Source organism: Thamnophis elegans, chromosome 3 (genome assembly GCF_009769535.1).
Source record: "Thamnophis elegans isolate rThaEle1 chromosome 3, rThaEle1.pri, whole genome shotgun sequence".
In the NCBI taxonomy this organism is placed as follows: Eukaryota; Metazoa; Chordata; class Lepidosauria; order Squamata; family Colubridae; genus Thamnophis; species Thamnophis elegans.
The window spans coordinates 124,760,453-124,780,037 of NC_045543.1; the positions used below are offsets into that span (position 1 = coordinate 124,760,453).

General features: G+C 37.3%; 1 protein-coding gene across 1 annotated transcript in view; it reads right to left on the reverse strand.

The window, feature by feature from the left end:
- PARP8 (poly(ADP-ribose) polymerase family member 8) overlaps positions 1 to 19,585 on the reverse strand; it is a 227,410-nt gene that overhangs the window by 78,824 nt on the left and 129,001 nt on the right. The window contains exons 6-7 of the mRNA XM_032214393.1: positions 16,969 to 17,046; positions 78 to 172 (exon numbers count right to left, since the gene is read on the reverse strand). Of these exons, the coding sequence (XP_032070284.1) occupies positions 78 to 172; positions 16,969 to 17,046 (173 nt within the window). The remainder of the gene's footprint in view (positions 1 to 77; positions 173 to 16,968; positions 17,047 to 19,585) is intronic.

Genomic DNA, 19,585 nt, shown 5'->3' on the forward strand with positions numbered 1-19,585 from the left:
CTGAATCAATTTGAACAAACCAATTTGGATACCCCTGAATGGATAGATGATTAAATAGAGAAAATAGACAGACCAACCTGAGAGATACTGCATTTGGCCCATAGATTTCTCTTACTGCTGCCAAGTCAGCTTCCAGCTGTGGATGTTTGTGAAGTTCTCCATCATAACTAACCTGCAGAGGAGTGGGGAATAAGAAAGATTTTCTTTTAAGGTATCACAAATTGAGTAGCAAAGCTTTCCTTCTCCAATATCTCATTTTCCTTTTCGGCGCCTAGTCCAAACATAAAGTTGCTCCATCTCAGTAAGTATAGCTGTAAAAAGAGAAGGCAGTCAATTCTGCTGAATGTCCCCTTCTCCACTGGGAACTCATTTTGCTAGATGGTGTCTTGGAATTCTGGTCCTAAGTTCTGCCCTGGGAAACCCCACTGGATTCCTTAGTAGATGGAACCAAAAAGTTAATTCTGTTTCCATCAACACTCAGCAGCAAGAATATAAAATAAACATCCTATTACTATTGCTGCTCCTGGAAAAACTCTTATTCAGACTTGTGTGATCTGTCCACATGGCCATTGTGTTTAAAACTATACTATGAAGCAGTAGTTTTATCAATAATTAGTGACTGGATTAATTCAACAGAGGATAGATTACTGAATATCGAGGGGCATGACTTGATATACGGCTGCCATGCTTACTTGATATACGACAAGAAGGTGGATAAGACATTCAAACGTCATATATTAAGGAATGCTTTATTGCGTGTCTGGAAAAAATATCAATATAAATTAAATGATAAGATACCTATCGGGGCAATTCCCAGACATGCAATAGAGAACGTAAGTATAACACAAAAACATGATGTAACTACATACAGACAGCTTCTTACTATAGAAAGAGGGGTATTACAGCTAAAACCCTTGAATGTACTAAAAGAGGAGAAGGTAATCCAAACATGGTTTCAGTATGGACAGTTGCAGGCCAGATGGAAAAAAGATCAGAAAATTGGTATTACGAAAGACCAGGACAATCTACTAAAACAAATCAGGGATCAAAGTCAAATGCACATAAAAAGGTTATAAAACGTTCTAATAGAAATGGATCCTGAAACAGAATTAGTTAAAGACTGTATGATAAAGTGGGCACAAAATTTTGAAGAACCAATAATGTTGGACACTTGGGAAAAGATATGGGTAAGAAATGTAAAATTTACACAAGCCCAAAACCTGAGAGAGAACTTTTATAAGATGTTTTATAGATGGCACTTAGATCCTAAAAAATTGGCTTGCATGTATCCGAATTTGCAACCTAAATGCTGGAGATGTGATTGTGTTGATGCTACATATTACCATATATGGTGGGCTTGCAAAAAGGTTAAAGCATTTTAGATAAAAATATGGTGGATTACCGTATATACTCGAGTATAGGCCGACCCGAATATAAGCCGAGGCACCTAATTTTACCACAAAAAACTGGAAAAGTTATTGACCCGAGTATAAGCCTAGGGTGGGAAATGCAGCAGCTACCGGTAAATTTCAAAAATAAAAATAGATACCAATAATGTTTTTGAATATTTATTTCAAAGAAAAACAGTAAACTAGCGGTGTATTCAATGAAATACTTCACTCACCTCATGATGCTGATGTCCCGCTGTGATGATGATGTCCCGTGCAGCCGCGGGAGCGATGTCCCGCCTCCTATGACACACGGCACAGTGATTCCTATCATTGGATCACTGTACCAGAGGAGGTGGGACATCGCTATGTGGCTGCTTGCCATAACAAGGAGGAGGTGGGACATCGTTGCAGAGCGGCAGGAGGGGGAGGAAGGGGAATCGTAAGACAGCCCTGCATTACATTAGAACGTGAGGAGGGGGGATGGTGCGGTGCGCGCTGCGCGGCAAACTGACACAGAGGGAGGGGAAACTCACAGGGGCACTGGGCCATTCACGAGTGTCACCCAGCAGCATGGCCCCGCCCCTTTTTCTCCTCCATTTCGGGCAAATTTTTCACTGACTCGAGTATAAGCCGAGGCGGCTTTTTTCAGCCCCAAAAGTGGGCTGAAAAACTAGGCTTATACTCGAGTATATACAGTATGCAAAATATTTTTAAAAAGAGGATAAAGTTTACCCCTCAGTTATTCTTGTTAGGTATAATTACTGATTCTACTGTTATAGAGACTACATTGATTTTGAACCTAATAACAGCAGCAAGACCTTTGGTGGTGCAATACTGGAAGAAGGAAGACTTGTCAACATGGCCATTGTGCTTAGTCCTCATGACAAACAAGGGCATCTGATCATCTTCATGTAATAGGTGTAAGCCAAGACAGAATTTAAGTACTCATTGTTTTTAAAAAAATGCTACATGGAGATGCTATATAAATATTTCAAAAAATATTTTATTTTTTCATTAAAAGGCCAGAGTGGAAAAGATTGGTATCAGAAATATAATACTAATTATATTTACTACTTATTCCATTCAGTACTGAACCTGTCTAACTCTGTTATAAATTGTTGTTTAGCTAGAGAGTACACCACAAGGATTTTTTTACTTTTAATTTGTATTTACTGAATTACTACATCTATGTCAGTAAATTTGTTTATACTTATGAAGAATGTTTGACGTCACTTTTTAAGCATTTCTTTATTATATTCTCTTTTTCTTTTTTCTGCATTTTTTATTCTTTTTCTATTCTATTTTTGTGTCTAGGTTTATTTATATTCATTAATAAAAAATTCTTAATAAAATATATATTTAAGACATGCTTGCATAATCCACAATAAGCTGTCATACATCAACAGTATCCCAGGCAGTCGTTCATACTCCTAGTTTACGTAATATTACATTTATTTCACAAATATGCTGTTAGCCGGTGCTAAATTACTATTCATTATTTCATCTTACAGTTGACCTTCAGGATGTATGATGCCAAGAAAACTTGAATAAGATTTATTTAAATACCAATCTATTGGCATCTGAGTAGGAGACCTATATCATACATAAATAATTCCTGGGTTATGAGTATTCCCTTAGTGAATGTTCGAAAGTACATGATAAGCGTCCCCTAGCGTTTACAAACAAGTCCCGAAATTATGAATGTTGTAGCATCACGGCAGTTGTCCACTCTTACAAACAACTGCAGAGGCTCTGCAGCATTCATCTTGCCTATTCACACACACCCCACCAGGTCTTCACAGGCACTCTCCCTGTGGAGACTCATTTACCTTGCAAAGATCTCCTCTCTGTTGCGGTTTCTTTGCCTACTTCATTGCTTCAGGCTTTTGGTGTATTCGTAGAGAACAAAGGCCTAACTTCCTGTGAGATCATGCACTTTAGGTTTCTATTCTCTGTGAATTGAGGTCTGCGTTAGGAATATAATCTAACGGTTGGGTTGGCAATATATAAATCATGTAACAATGTTGTGCCTGTTTCTTTAAATCATACTGTAAAATGTGATTGGTTGCTGTTTTCCTCAATCGGCCATAAGAGGGAGCCAGAATGACTGTTAGCTCTCTCTGTTAGATGCTGGGCTGGGCTGATCTGATCTGAGTGCCGTGAGCTATTGTAAGTTTTGCAACTGTTAGCAAACTTTGAGTACTGAACTGATTATATGATACTGGACTATGTTATTTGGATTATCCCTTAATTGAACGACATTGATGACTGACTGTCTTATCAGTGTATGACTTGGACTGTTTGATGGACTCTGATACCTCTATTTCCACGAAAGTAAAAGCCTATTTAAACTGCAGTGTCTCTGTATGCTGGTTTCACAACGAAGCGTCTCACAACGCTTCGCTGAATGTAGTCACTCTCCCAATGGGGAGCTTACCTAACCCTCTGGATGTTTGCAAACAGAGGGAAGGCTTCAGGCCTTCAGGACTTTCCTCTGTTTGCAGTTTCCTTGCCAAAGTCTGCAGGGAGATTGTATCCATGTAGGCTTCAGCAGCCCTTTGCAAAAAGCCTTTGTAGTACCAGCGAAGCTTGAGGGGGGCAAATGCATGCCTCCGAAGCTCTGTTCCTACCGGAAAAAGCTTTTTGCGAAGGGCTGCGGAAGCCTACAGAGACGCAATCCTCAAGCATTTTGCCAATGAGAAAGAGGCCCAGAATGGGGCACACGGCCATCAGGGCATCCTTTTTAGTTGTCAAAGCTGTCAAGAGGTTAGGCAGTGAGGAAGGAGGCACGGATGGCCATGTGTGCCATTCTGGGCCTCCTTTGCTGCCCCTAAATTTCTTGAGGAAGGCTTTGGCAGTGAAAAAGGAGGCACATGCATACATCCGGGCTTCCTTTCTTTGCTGCCTAACTACTTGAGGAAGGCTTCAGCAATGAAAAAGGAGGGAGCAGGCAAAGAAACAGGGTGGAGGGGAAACAGATCTTCATCAGGTAAGTGACCCAGCTCAGTAGGATGGAGGCAGGGAGAATGAGGTATCTGTGGGTCGGTGTACTGAAGCAGGTGGCTTGTTCTATCACTAGGCCCCCTTCCCCATCCCGAGATATCTCATATGCACTTAACAAACCATGCATTTGATTAACGAATGCATGAGCGAAAGAGGGAGTGATCACATTTAAGGTACGAGATTCACTCCAACAAATTCTCGTGTTACGAATGGAATGGGCAGGCTCCATTTCATTTGTAACTTGAGGCCTACCTGTAAATGGTTCTGACTGAAGGCGAAGATTATCAAATACTGAAGTTGTTATCTAATGGTAAAATTAAGCATTAGCACTGTGCTGGTCTACTTTTTCCCTAGATCAGTGTTTCTCAACCTTGGCAACTTGAAGATCTCCGGACTTCAACTCCCAGAATTCCCCAGCCAGCAAATGGGAGTTGAAGTCCGGACATCTTCAAGTTGCCAAGGTTGAGAAACACTGCCCTAGATAGAGACCATTTCCTCCCATTTACTCTATAGCAGCATTGATTTTATTAGAATCTGAATGTTTAGCTTTTAGATTTATTTGCAAATTCCTTTAGGCTTTGTTGAAGCAGTAGGTATAATGAAAGATCTATACAGTTGAAATTGCAACACTCCAGACTGGAATGGGAACTCTTTGTGTGTGTGTGAGAGAGAGAGGTGGGGGAGGGAGGGAGGGATGGAGAGGGGGAGCGCTAGCAAGCTATCTGAAGAATTAAATAGTTGTGAACACCTGCCAGCTGTCGACAACCCTGCAGTATCATATTTTACAAAGCAACTCAATTTATTCAAGGCTATGGAACTCAAGAGAATGCATCTGTCCAAGTAAAAGATTTCTCTATAGGTATAGCTTATCTGGTTTTATTCATACTGAATTTTGATTTCCAAGAACACCTACACAGAAGAATATATTATCAGAGTTTAATATATTTTCCTCCCTATTCGTGTTTGAATCATTGTTTCTGTTGAGTGTGGCTAATCTTTATACTATGGCTCTCCAGGAATTCAAGATAGTATGTCTAACAATCTGCACATTTCCTTTCTCCCTCCCCCCCAAAAGGAATAATCCTATAGAGAAGACAAGGCAGAGAAAACAATTAGCTCAATGTGTCTATGGAGATTCTCAGTCACCCAGGTATCACCCGGTTCTTTTCCAAAAGGTAACTGGACTATCTTGTGTTTTGTTCTTTGAAAACATTTCACTGAAATATTCTTTCAAGGAAAAAAAACCAAGAAAGTCTAGCTGCCTTTTTGAAAAGCACCATAGTAGAAATTGTCCCAAAGTCATTTAATACAGGGGTCACCAACTTTTCGGACCTCAGGGACCACTAAATTCATAACTTTAAATCCCATGGACCACTAATATGATTTGCCTAATGATCGGCTGGGTGAGCATGGCTAGGTGGTCATGTCACTCACATCGAGGGGTGCCTCACCAGCCTCTACTCGCCCCTCCCCTTCTCGCCACTCCTTGCCTGCCTTTCTGAACTTCTTAGGGTCCCAATAGGAAGTACCGTATTTTTCAGAGTATAAGACACACCGGAGTATAAGACGCACCAAGGTTTTGAAGAGGCATTTTTTTAAAAAAAGTAGGTAGATAGATAGAGGGATAGACAGGAAGAGAAAGAGAGAGAAATACAGTAGGTAGGTAGGGAGAGAGAGAGTAGGTAGGTAGGTAGGTGGATAGAGAGAGAGAAATAGAAAGAGAGAGAGAAATACAGTAGATAGGTAGGGAGGGAGAGAGGGTAGGTAGGTAGGTAAGTAGGTAAAGGGATAGAGAGAGAGAGAGAAATATATATAGAGAAAAATCCAATAGGTAGGTAGGGAGAAAGAGTGTAGGTAGATAGGTAGGTAGAGGGATAGAGAGAAAGAGAGAGAGAGAAAAACACAGTAGATAGGTAAGGAGAGAGACAGAGTTAAGTGGATAGATAAAGGGATAGAGAGAGAGAAAAAAGAGAGAGAAATACAATAGGTAGGTAGGGAGAGAGAGAGTGTGTGTAGGTAGGTAGGTAGGGAGGGAGAGGGATAGAGAGAGAGAAATAGAAATAGAGAGAAATACAGTAGATAGGTAGATGTTTCTGCTGGCATAGCACTTGATCAATGTAATTCTCATCAATCAGTTAAAGAGCTTTCCAAAAGGAAAATAAAAGTTTTTTGCACTCTGCAAACCTTCTAAAAACGGGCCCGTTTTTTCCCCAAAAAAAGGCATGAATAGCGGGGGGGGGGGGGGGGGCTTGCAGAGTGCTCCTGGAGTAGGGGGCAAAAATGAGCAAAAAATTGCCTGTTTTTCACGAAAACGGTCCCATTTTTTGTCAAACAAAATGGGATGCATAGCCTTACGGAATCTTATAGAGTACTGCTGAGGGCTTTGGGGGGGGGGGCAAAAAACATTTCCCACCTCCTCAGCCTCCAGGAGCTCTCTGAAAGCCTCCACAAGGATATGCATGGCCATTTTGGTGAAGGGGTGGGGCTTTGCGAGGTATTCGATGTATAAGACGCACTCAGATTTTCAACCTCTTTTTTGAGGAAAAAAGGTGTGTCTTATACTCCGAAAAATATGGTAGTTGTTCGAGCTAAGCAGCCACCATGAGAAAGAGTTGGCAAAACAGCTCAGTTAAGTTGGATCTGACTAAGAAGGAGGCTCAGTAGAAGCACTTCACTGAGGACTATGAGCATAGGCTTTCCAAGCTGAGGGAAGACCTGCAGGAGTGCAAGACCAGGTACCGGCGCCTGGAGGTTCAGCAGGCTGAGATGGTCAGCCAGTTCCAGGCCATGATGCAGTCCCACTGGAAGAAGTCCCTCTGGCTCCTCACCACCAGCAGCACTTCCCTCCACACTTTGGCCAAAGGCCCACACCAGGAGGCTGAAGCAGACCCCTAGTCGGAATGTCTCCCCCCGTCCAACCCACACAAAAATGAAGGGGGAGACTCTCTACATCAGCCCAAATGTTCATTACACATATCCATCCCAGGGTCCGTAGTTTGAGGACCCCTGATTTAGTGCAATATAAAAAAATGCAAATAATTTTTCTGTGGACCACCACCATTTGTCCACGGACCACCAGTTGGTGACCGCTGATCTAATAGGTTTCTAGGGCTAAAAATGAATCTGAATCTGGCTCTACCCTGTTCTAGTTCCACATCTTATGTACTGTACATCTTATGTACTGTACAACTCTGTACTGCAGTATGTGAATGGAAGAAGAGATTTGTTCAATTCAAAAGATGAAGAAAAATGCATGGTTTCTCATCAAAGCCATGTCAGAATCTTTCTGGAAAATGCTAAAAAGAAACAAATAGAGTCTCTCCCCAATGTGTACGGAGACATACTGGAACAGCAGCAACTTTGAATGATGGATTCCTACCTCTATTTTTAGACAGATCTAAAGAGAGGCACAACAATAATGTTAACACTTTTTTGGGGGGTGGGGGGGTCTGGGCAAATGTAGTTTTGCTTTCATTTCCAGAAACATTATCATAATGAAAAGTGAAGTACTCAAAAAGATAAAAGCTATCTCTTTTTTGTGCCTGAAAAAATGGTACTTGAAAGTGATGAGCCATTAAATTGAGACATGATATAGATTTCTGGTTGTCGTTTGTGAAGAACAAAGCATTTTTCTCTGTAAAACTCTATACAGGTGCCTTGCAGGAGAAACAAAACAATCAAAGCTCAAAGCTCTTTTCTTTCTTACCATCTCTGTCTTCTAATCTTTCCACTGATCGCAACCATTCATCTCTGATTATTCAGTTCCATTAACTAAAAGCACAACACTTATTTAGTAAGAAAGATGGATGGATCCATCTATTTCTGCTCCTTATCACTTTTACTTGGCTTTGTTCTTAGATCCATTTCAACATTAATTACAGTTTTTAGAATATGTTTAAATTCATGATTATTTATGTCTATTGGTCAATACATTTCACAGAAGGCAATAGTATAGAAGTTAAGAAATGGAAATATGGTATGAATATTGTATTATAGGTAAGAACTGGATATGTATATGTATTGATAGTAACTATATAACGAAAGGGAATAATGGATAGGCTATTTGACTGATTACACATACCTAAGTAATGGATTTATAAACTGTTATTGTTGTAAGATCTAAGAACTCTACAGAAATGATTATGCCAGAAATGTCGCACTATGTCCAATGTTTTAACGTTTCCCTAATAAAAATATTAATAACATTTATATATATATGTGTGTGTGTGTGTGTGTGTATATATATATATATATATACATATACATATATATATATATATATACACACACACACACACACACACACACACACACACACACACACGTACATACATACATGTTGCATTTTCCTGCCTGGAAGGCTCCTAGGTGGACCTGAAAGGCAAAAGGGAAGCAGTATGCTCCCTCCCATATATATTAAAAGAATGATTATAAAAATCCTATTACAGGAATTAATTTGAAAGGTGGGCCTAGAAACTTATTGGGCAGAATTCGGATTGAAAGGGCACAAGAGGCGATAGTGAAATATTGGAAATGTGATCAGGCTTTATTCTGTGAAATGCAGACAAGAATTTTGCATTTTTTGCATTTCACTGAGGAATGTATGAATATGAGAAAATATATTGAACATTAGCTGAATAGAACAAAATGCATGATAAACTTGATAGCTTTGGAATACTGAATGCTTGGTGTGAATTGAAAGAATTGAAATTTCTTACTGGATTCAATAAGAGCAATGGAGGGTGTGTGTTTACAAATTAAATGTTTAGCAAATGTTTCACATAGAACATAAAATAAGCTAAAGCTGTCTGATGTCCCTTTAGTTGTTTATTAATGAGTAAATGTGTAATGAATGTTTTTGTAAGGAATTGTATTTGTAATTTGTATTTGTAATTTGTATTAGATGTGTGTCGGTTGGGGACTTGAATGAGCATGTGCTTTTATATACATGTTAAAAGCATGTGCTTTTATATACATATTATGACATGTTGTTTCATGGAAATATGATTTTTTGGCATTGAATGTTTAGACTATATGACACTATGAGCAATATAGAAATGAATATATCAAATCAAGGTAGTTATGATTGCAAGGAGTGAACATTATGGGGGAAAATGAGATCAGGTAGGTAAGTTTTACGTGCTTTGATAAAATGGTTACAAAGGTGGATAATCAAATAGACTAATAGACTGTCTTGTTGAGAAGAATGATAGCTATGTGTAAAACTGTACTTTATTCAATGTGAAGTGAAAATTTGGTGTGCCAGGAGAAATTTAAATGCAGCAGGAAGTGGTCATTTAAGAAGTGTCTGTGATAGGGCAAGAACAAGTAGGGACAAAAATGAATAGGATGATAAATGAAGGGGGAATCGAATACAAAAATATGTGATCAGTTTGAAAGAAGTACTCTGGGATGGTTTGCTCACATAGGCAAAATGAATTATGATCAGAGTTTAAAAGTAAATATATGAGGAAGAGCAAATGACATGAAAATAGCACAGGAAGACTAAGAAAATTGTGGTTTGATTAAGTTGTAAAACTGTGAGAAATTTAAGGACAATGGCATGGTTGAAAAATCCAGAATGATTTGCAAGGATAGAAAGACATAGAGAGAGCTATAATGAATGATGTTGGTGTAAACTAGATTTTTCCTTTCCTTTTATCTCTTACAGTAATTAATTTTGCTCATTACTTATGATTTTTCTGGATTTTATATAACATTGCTCAACCTGAAAAGGAACAGCATAGAATAGCATTATGCAGACAAAGTATCTGTCAAATCAAGAATCTTACAGAATTTAATGCAACTAACTTCCACATAAGTAAATATTACTGTTCTGTAAATGTACTTTACTATTAATAGTATAATATTGAATTGGTAATATAATAGAGCAAGATTTTTACAACAGACACTGTTTGAAAATAGATGCTTCTAAGATACATACTTATAAAATACACACATGACATCACAAATTTGGGAAAGCTGAGGAGCCCAAGGGACAATTATGCATATTTTTATTTTATTATATTCCATTGGCATAGAATCCTGAGAGGATTAAATCCAATTAATTCATACAAAAATTCCTCAAGCATTATTAGAGATAAGCATACATTTAATTTTCTTTCTTTCTTTTGGCAATTGTTTTGTTCTTTTAATCTTAATTTTTTTTAGCTGTTGAACTACCCTAGTGGGTAAGTTCATTAATACCCTATATATACCACAACTTTCCCAAAAGTACCCCTAAATAAAATTACAAAAAAGTAGGCTCAAATAGCAGCCTACTAACAAAAAAACCCTATCAAAATATTGTTTCAATTGATTTCTGAAGACTTGGGGTAAGTTGAATCTCTCGAAATGGAAATTCTTCATAAGTCTTCATTATTTAATTCCACTATTTTTTAAACAGAACTTTTTTATTTTTCTTTAAAAAAAAACACAAAAATGTCATCATTTGTCAATCATTAAGACATTGAAGTACAATTTTTTTTTGTTGTGTGTGCCCCTCCCTCCCTCCACCCCCCCACATCCCCTCCTCCTTCCCCCCCCCCGACTTCCCAGAACCCGTACACGGTATGGATTTTTAACTAACACAGTCTAAAATCTATTGAGAAAAAAGAAATAAAGAAATTAATGACATTCTAGATTGACCTTAGCTTCTTCTTACTGAACTGACTTTTAACAGTTTAAATCATTTCTGATCTTAAGCATAGGCTAACTGGAATTTCTTAGTCCCGTATTTATTTTGTATATAGTCAATCCATTTTTTCCAGTCTCGTTTATATATCTCATTTGAATGATCTTTGAGATATGCCGATATTTTAGCCATCTCGGCTAAGTTTGTTACTTTCAATGTCCATTCTTGGATTGTAGGCAAGTCTTCCTTCTTCCAATATTGCGCCACCAACAGTCTTGCTGCAGTTATCAGGTGCAGAATCAAATTGGTCTCTACCACTGTAAAGTCAGTACATATACCTAGTAAAAATAACTGAGGAATAAACTTTATCCTTCTTTTAAAAACATTTTGCATGACCCACCATATTTTTATCCAAAATGCCTTAACCTTTTGGCAGGTCCACCATATATGATAATATGTAGCATCGAGAGAACCACACCTCCAACATTTAGGCTGTACATTCGGATACATAGAAGCCAACTTTTTAGGATCTAAATGCCATCTATAGAACATCTTGTAAAAATTTTCTCTCAGATTTTGAGCTTGTGTAAATTTCACATTTCTTACCCAGATTCTTTCCCATGTATCCAACATTATTGGTTCCTCAATATTTTGAGCCCATTTTATCATACAATCTTTAACTAATTCTGTTTCCGAATCCATCTGTATTAATACATTATATATCCTCTTTATATGCATTAAGCTTTGATCTCTTATTTGTTTAAACAGATTATCCTCAACTTGGATAAAACCAATTTTTTGATCTATTTTCCACCTAGCCTGTAATTGCCCATACTGAAACCATGTTTGAACTACCTTCTCCTCTTTTAATACCTCTAAAGATTTTAATTGTAATACCCCCCTTTCCGAGGTAAGAAGCTGTCTGTAATTAATTCTGTCCTGTTTTTGTGCTGTATTCATATTTTCAATTGCGTGTCTAGGAATTGCCCACATGGGTATCTTGTCATTTAATTTATATTGGTATTTCTTCCAAACCCGCAATAAAGCATTTCTTAAAATATGACTTTTAAAATTCTTATCCAATTTTTTGTTGAATAACTGGTAAGCATGCCAACCAAATACCAGATCGTGTCCCTCAATATTCAATATTCTATCATTGGTTAAATGAGTCCAATCACTAATTACAGATAATGCCATTGCATCATAATATAGTTTTAAATTAGGTAGTTTCAATCCTCCTCTCTCACGTACATCTTGCATTATTTTCATCTTTACCCTCGGCTTCTTTCCTGCCCACACAAATTTGTTGATACCCTTCTGCCATTCTAAAAGGTTCGCATCTTTTTTAAGTATAGGTAACATTTGGAAAAGAAATAAAAATTTTGGTAAAATGTTCATTTTCACTGCCGCTATCCTACCCAGCAAAGATAAGTGCAATTTCTCCCATTTTTTCATCTCTGTCTGTATGCTATGCCAAAGTGGTTCATAATTATGCTTATATAATTTCCCATTTGAAGTTAAAATGTTAACTCCAAGATATTTGACTTTTTTAACTACCTCACATCCTAGCATCACTCCTAATTCTTCCTTTTGTTTAATATTCATATTTATAGCTAATATTTTGGTTTTTCCTAAGTTTATTTTAAAACCCGACACTTGACCATATTGATTAATCGTATTCATTAAAACCATACTGGATTCCTGCGGTTGTTCCAATATTATGACCAAATCATCCGCAAAAGCGCGGACTCTATATTCTTGCTGCCTAATCTTGATCCCTTTTAAACCATCCAAGCCCCGTATTTTATTCAACAATACTTCCAAAGTTATAATAAACAATAATGGGGACAAAGGACAGCCCTGTCTTGTACCTTTTCCAATTTGAAAAGAGTCTGTTAGATTTCCATTGACTATAATTTGTGCTGTTTGCTGTTGGTATATTGCTTTAATTGACTGTAAAAAATTATCTCCTATCTGCATTTTTTGCAGTATTTTCAGCAGAAATTGCCAGTTAACTCGATCAAAGGCCTTCTCAGCATCCAAAAATATAAACGCAGCAGGGATCTGGTTGTTCTTTCCCAAATATTCTAATGCATTAATAATTAATCTAACATTACTTTTCATCTGTCTCCCTTGTATAAAACCTGTTTGGTCCATATGTATCAATTGTTGAATGACCAACATTAACCTATTTGCTAATATTTTAGTAAAAATTTTATAATCTACATTCAGTAATGAAATAGGTCTATAATTTTTGGGTTGAGTAGTATCTTGATCTTCTTTGGGTATCAAAGATATAAACACTGTCTTCCAAGATGGAGGGACTTTACCTTCCGTTTGAATCATATTAAATAATTCTCTAAGAGGTTCTACCATTTCTAACTGTAAGTTTTTATAGTAAACCGCTGTCAAGCCATCTGTACCTGGTGCTTTCCCTGACTTTAATTGCTTAATTACCTGCAGGATTTCCCCCGAGGTTATTGGTTGATTCAATTTTTGCCTGTGTTCTTCTCTAACGGAAGGTATTTTCTCTTTGTCTAAATATTTATCTATGTCTAAACCATTAATTTTATCCCCTTTATACAGTTCTGTAAAAAATTCCCAGAAAGCCTTTTGAATCTCTTCCTGTTGAAACACCTCCTTCCCTCTGTAAATCAGTTTAGATATATTTCGAGTTTTCCTTTTTTTCCTAATCTGATAAGCTAACCATCTGCCAGGTTTGTTTGCATTACAAAAAGTATTGTGTTTTGCATATAATAAATTAGTAGCTACCTGGTCAGAGATCAACATGTCAAATTGAGATTTTAATATGTTAATAGCTTCCTTAACCTTTGTATCGTCTGGGTTCATTGTTAACTCCAGCTCTTTTCTCTTAATTTCCTCTTCCAGTTCTGTTCGTTTTAACCCTTGCTTATTTCTATGTGTTTTATTTATATTCATCAAAACTCCTCTCATATACGCTTTGCTTGCGTCCCATACAAATTCCATAGATGTACCCTTATTCATATTCAAAACAAAATATTCAGATAGTAATTTTTTACAATCATTAATATACTTTTCATATCTAAATAAGTTTTCATTCAATCTCCAAGACCTTCTTGCCTGCACTACCCTTCCCAACTCCATCCAAACTGGGTTGTGGTCCGAAAGGACCCTAGCTGCAATCTTTGTTTTCTTGACCCTAGAAAGCAAATCATTAGTGGTTAGGATAAAATCAATCCTTGAGAGGGATTGATGCCTGTCCGAGAAGAAAGTAAAGTCATATTCCTCTGCATTTCTTTCTCGCCAAATATCTCTCAATTCAAAATCATCCATAATGTCAAAGAAAGATTTGGGTAACTTTGCTCGCATCTTGGTATTTAGGCGGGAAATCTTCTTATCTCTCTTAGTATCTATCACTCCATTCCAGTCACCCAATAGTATACAGGAACTATAGTCCCACTGTACTAATTTAGCATGAAGATTTCTATAGAATCTATCTTGCTGTTGATTGGGAGCATAAATTCCCAAAAGTAATGTCTTTTTCCCTTCTAAGATTAAGTCTAAAGCAATATATCTTCCGAAGGGATCTGCTTCTATTAATTCAGCTTTCATATCTTTTCTTAAGTATACAACTATACCATTCTTCTTTTCCATAGCAGAAGCTGCAAAATGTTGACCAAGTTTTGAGTTGATCAAATATTTTTGATCAGTTGACTTGATATGAGTTTCTTGCAAACAAATTACATCGTTCTTAAACTGTTTGAGATAATGAAATATTTTCTTCCTCTTCTGTGGAGAATTCAGTCCGTTGACATTCCATGTTAAAATCTTAGTTGTCATCTTTGGTTGGTTGAAGCATTTTTAGAGCTTCCTGCATGGCCTGTTTAACCTTAGGTCTAGCTCCTCCCACTGCTTCCAGATTTGTTATTGTAGTTCCTTGATCGATGGCCGATGATTGTTGATGCTGTTGCTTTTTAGCTTGTTTCTGCATACGTCTAGTAGTCATGCGGCTAGGTCTTAGTTCCATAGCACCTTGCACTTCTAGAGAAGAGAGATGCTCCATCTTGTCTGGTGGTTGTGTAGTTTGCTGTCTATCCTGTCCTTCTTGTGGTCTTTCTCTGGGTCCAGATGGTGCAGGGTGTCCGGCCTTCAATATATTATAATAAAAATCTCGGGCTTTCCATACAGAGTTGAGGCGGTACCTTTGCTTATCAAATGTAAATATGATGCCAAATGGCGCATCCCATCTATACTGTATCTGACGATTTCTGAGTTCTTCGACCAAAAAAGCGTAGTCTCTCCTGGCTCTTAACATTTGAGGTGGTATCTCTTTCAAAACAGCCAGGTCTTGACCGCCAATTTGAAGCTTAGTGTTATAAGACGCTTGCAGTACCATATTTCTAAGCTCTCTTGTAGTAAAATATATAACGATGTCTCGAGGAAGCTGCTTCTGCTTTGCCAGCCAGGAGATAACGCGGTAAGCTTTGTCAATTTGCCAGTCTTGGTTGGTCCCTGGTCTTCCCATCAGGCGATCAAAAGCTTCCGATAGGATCTGTTTCAGGTTCTCCTGTTTCTCCTCACGCAGCCCCCTTACTCTTAATGCGAACTCCATTTGTCGGTACTGTATCATAATAATTTCTTTTTCAGCATTTTCAATAGTGGAATTAAATAATGAAGACTTATGAAATTCTTCATAAGTCTTCATTATTTAATTCCACTATTGAAAAGTATCTGTACAAACATGTAAATGCAATGTAAAAGACAGAACAGATTTTCTTCTAGAAAATGAAATATATTCAGGAATTTGTAGGACTAGGGGTACTCCTGGAGATACCCAGGTCCCTAAAGTCACGGAGCAATGGACTCTGAATAATGCTTCTCTGAATACTATTTTGTCATTCTGCAATTCTTTGCATGCTACTTTCACTTATTAACATCTATATAAAGGGTTGAAATCCTAAGCTGAAATATGATAGTCAATATATCAATTATCAGACACATATACTGACATTTTAAGATTCACATTAATGAGGGATAAGAAGATTAAACACATTTGGCTGACTTTTAATGAATAAATATTATTTAAATGGAAAATAGGCTTCCCTAATTTTTGATCATGTACATACTTAAATTTCTAACATGCACGTATTTTAAGAGTAAAGATCAAAAGCAGTCTAAAGTGTAAATATCACAACAGGAATCCAATTCACACTATCAACACTGAACCCTTTAGAAAGCAACATGAGGACCACAAGTGTCTGGAACGATAGCAGGCTGAAATTGTATTATAAAATCTTTCATTGGAAATAGATTTTCTTTCACTGCCTTAAGCAAACATACACAAAAAATGCAATTCTGTAATATGGAATAAAAATACAAATATGAATGAAGAACTTAGTTTATAACAAAACCAAGACTACAGGTTTTTTTTTGCACAAACTGCATAGGCCCCATTAGTGATGAACAATAATGATCTGAATATTGCAATTAATCATTTAAATTAATCATTTAATTTTAAATGATAATTGAAATCCAACTTGGATTCCCCATAAGTTGATCTTTACCATATAGCTGATTTGGGGAATTTTTCTTATGGCAGAAAGCTATTGTTGCTTTTAGTATTTGAAGACAATCTCTGGAATCAGCGGAAATTCTTAAAAAAAAATTGTTAGCTGTTTTCAGAAACACTTTCTAATGTAAATGGTTCTTCCTAAAGCAAGAATAAGCAATGCCCATTCATTTGAATTACAAGTCTGAACAGTTCTGAAGTGGTAGAATATTGTGAGCTATTTTGGAAGTTAAGAGTCCACTTTCATGGGGAAGATTACATGTTATTGTGTAATGGTAAGAGGAAAAAAAGAGAACTGTAGAGTAGGATATGAAGACTGTCCATCTTATTATATGTAGATTCAATATTCTTTTTAAATTCCATCTAGGTGACTGATAACTCTTGTTTACCTGCCCTCCATAGTAAAACTCTTCTGAGTCATTATCTCCTTCTGAATCTTCTTCAACCACAGTACAGTGTCTTGATTCCTGATTAGAAAAAAAAAGGTAGAGGAACTCAAGGAGGGTTTTTCTTTGATTAAATATGTATTACACCAGGCTACAGAATACACCAGTTTCAAAAAAGGGAGGGGGACATTTCAGAGTATGCAGCACTGTAGCTGTTGCCCTTAAATCAAACATATTTTCCTCCAGAATTGCATGGCAGCTGCTCTATCTATAAATTGCTTCTGTTTTTCCAGTAATTTTCACATTCTATTGTCTAAGAAGTAGGCAGAGACAGAAGCAAAGACAAAGACAGTGGTAACATAACTCTTAATCAAGGTTTGTCCATGAGCTATACCCAATTAAAAGTAAACATTTATAACTTCTCCCAGTTACCAGTCACATAATCTAATCAGCACACAGTGTAGTTGTTGGGTGACTTCACTCTCCACCTTCCAAATATCTGCAGCAATGACCTTGATTCCCAGGCAAAGAATTTTATTTTGGCTACAGCAACCTAGTTATCTCTACAACCCGTTCCTTGCATCTCAGCTCCAGGCTGTGTCAAGCCTGAAGCAATGTGAAGAAAAATCCTTATAGAATAGGCTACAGGAAAGAAAATGGCCACAGCTTCAGGGTTGATAGCTATACTTGATTGGCAATAATTCAGTTGTTCAGATGGCTATGTGTGATGTATATAGTAAAGGTAAAGGTTTCCCTCGCATATATGTGCTAGTCCTTTCCGACTCTAGGAGGTGGTGCTCATCTCTGTTTCTAAGCCGAAGAGCCAGGGCTGTCAAAAGACTCTCCGTGATCATGGCTAAATGCTAAAGGTGCACGGAACACTGTTCCCTTCCCACCAAAGGTGGCCCCTATTTTTCTACTTGCATTTTTACATGCTTTTGAACTGCTAGGTTGGCAGAAGCTGGAACAAGTAACGGAAGCTCACTCCATTACACGGTGCTAGGGATTCGACCTCCAAACTGCTAACCTTTTTGATCAACAAACTCATTGTCTTAGCCACTGAACCACTGCCTTTGAGGAATGAGGGGAAGAGATGCTACCTAGGGATTGAATAGACAAGAAGTGGGAGAGTCTGCAGTTGCTTAATGGTCCCACCTTATTTAAACAGGTGGGCTGTAAAAGGAGACAACTTGCAAGATTATTTAATGTAGCCCTACATTAAAATAGAATTGGCTTATCTGGTTATGTTACTTATCTGGTTTACCTGGAGGGCTGATACTACATTATTATTTATGTGTCAATTCTTTAAACTGTTTAGATCAGGCAAAGCAAGAAATATTGAGCATTTGTTCAGTTGTGAGATAACATCATTAAATGAGAAGCTTGACAGGTACGGAATTGTGGGACTGCACTTTATAAAGGTGATTAATAGATATTGTAAGACTCAACATATTTATTTGAACCAGTTATGCTGACAAAGTTGGATATTTACTACTTTTAATTAAGCAATCTAAGAATAGTCTGGGACATGCAAATGAAGTGCTTGCAGCCACATATGTCCCATGGATTATCCACCTCTTGTTTAAATACCCCCACTGACAAGCAGTTGAAATTAAGCAGTATGTCCCATCAAAAACCTGTCTAGATTACCACTGGACACCAACACAAAGTGTATTTTAGTGTAGGCGAAATAGAAAAAACAAAGATCGTCATATCCATTACTTGATAGGGCAGTTTGGATCTAAAGACTAAAATGAATGGCTATGGAATCCAGATTAAACCAAAACTCTTAACACACTAAAGGTTTTGCCTTGCAGGAATTGTCTAAATGTACTGAGAAATACAGTCATTGCAAACCTTTTGCTGTAGTTCCTGGATCCATTTCAAAACTTGCACCCAAATTATAAAATTTAATGTTAAGAACCATGAGATCATTAAATATACGAAGACATTCATATAATTCCATTTGCATTAATTTAAGACAGATTTAATATTTGTCCGGAGACTCTGCCAACTTTCTTGAATACTGTGACCAGCATGAAAGCGACAAAGACTAAAAGCTCAAAGCAATATTTTTACCAGAATAGAAGAGAAAATCTGTAAGTCAGGGTTGTATTGTGAAGTCTTTAGTGCACTCTGAACTTGGTTGTTTGCTTGCCGATGCTTCGTTACTTGAATAGGTAACTTCAGCAGCACAAATACCCTTGATTTAATTTTAACTATATTTGATTTTAATTAAATTTAAATTCAATTATCCTGTTTGCATACATTTTTTTTCCAGAATGGAGCCTTGGCAAATTATTCAAAGGTCAAATCCAAAGACAGTTGGGAATCTCTTACCTAGAATGACTTTTGGAAAACATTCTTTATAGTAAAAGGCAAATATTCCCCTTGCACATATGCACTAGTCGTTCCCAACTCTAGGGAGGGGTGCTCATCTCCGTTTCAAACCTGAAGAGCCAAGCTGTCCAAAGACGTCTCCGTGGTCATGTGGACGGCATGACTAAACACCAAAGGCGCATGAAGCACTGTTACCTTCCCACCAAAGGTGGTTCCTATTTTTCTACTTGCATTTTTTATGTGCTTTCGAACTGCTAGGTTGGCAGAAGCTGGGACAAGT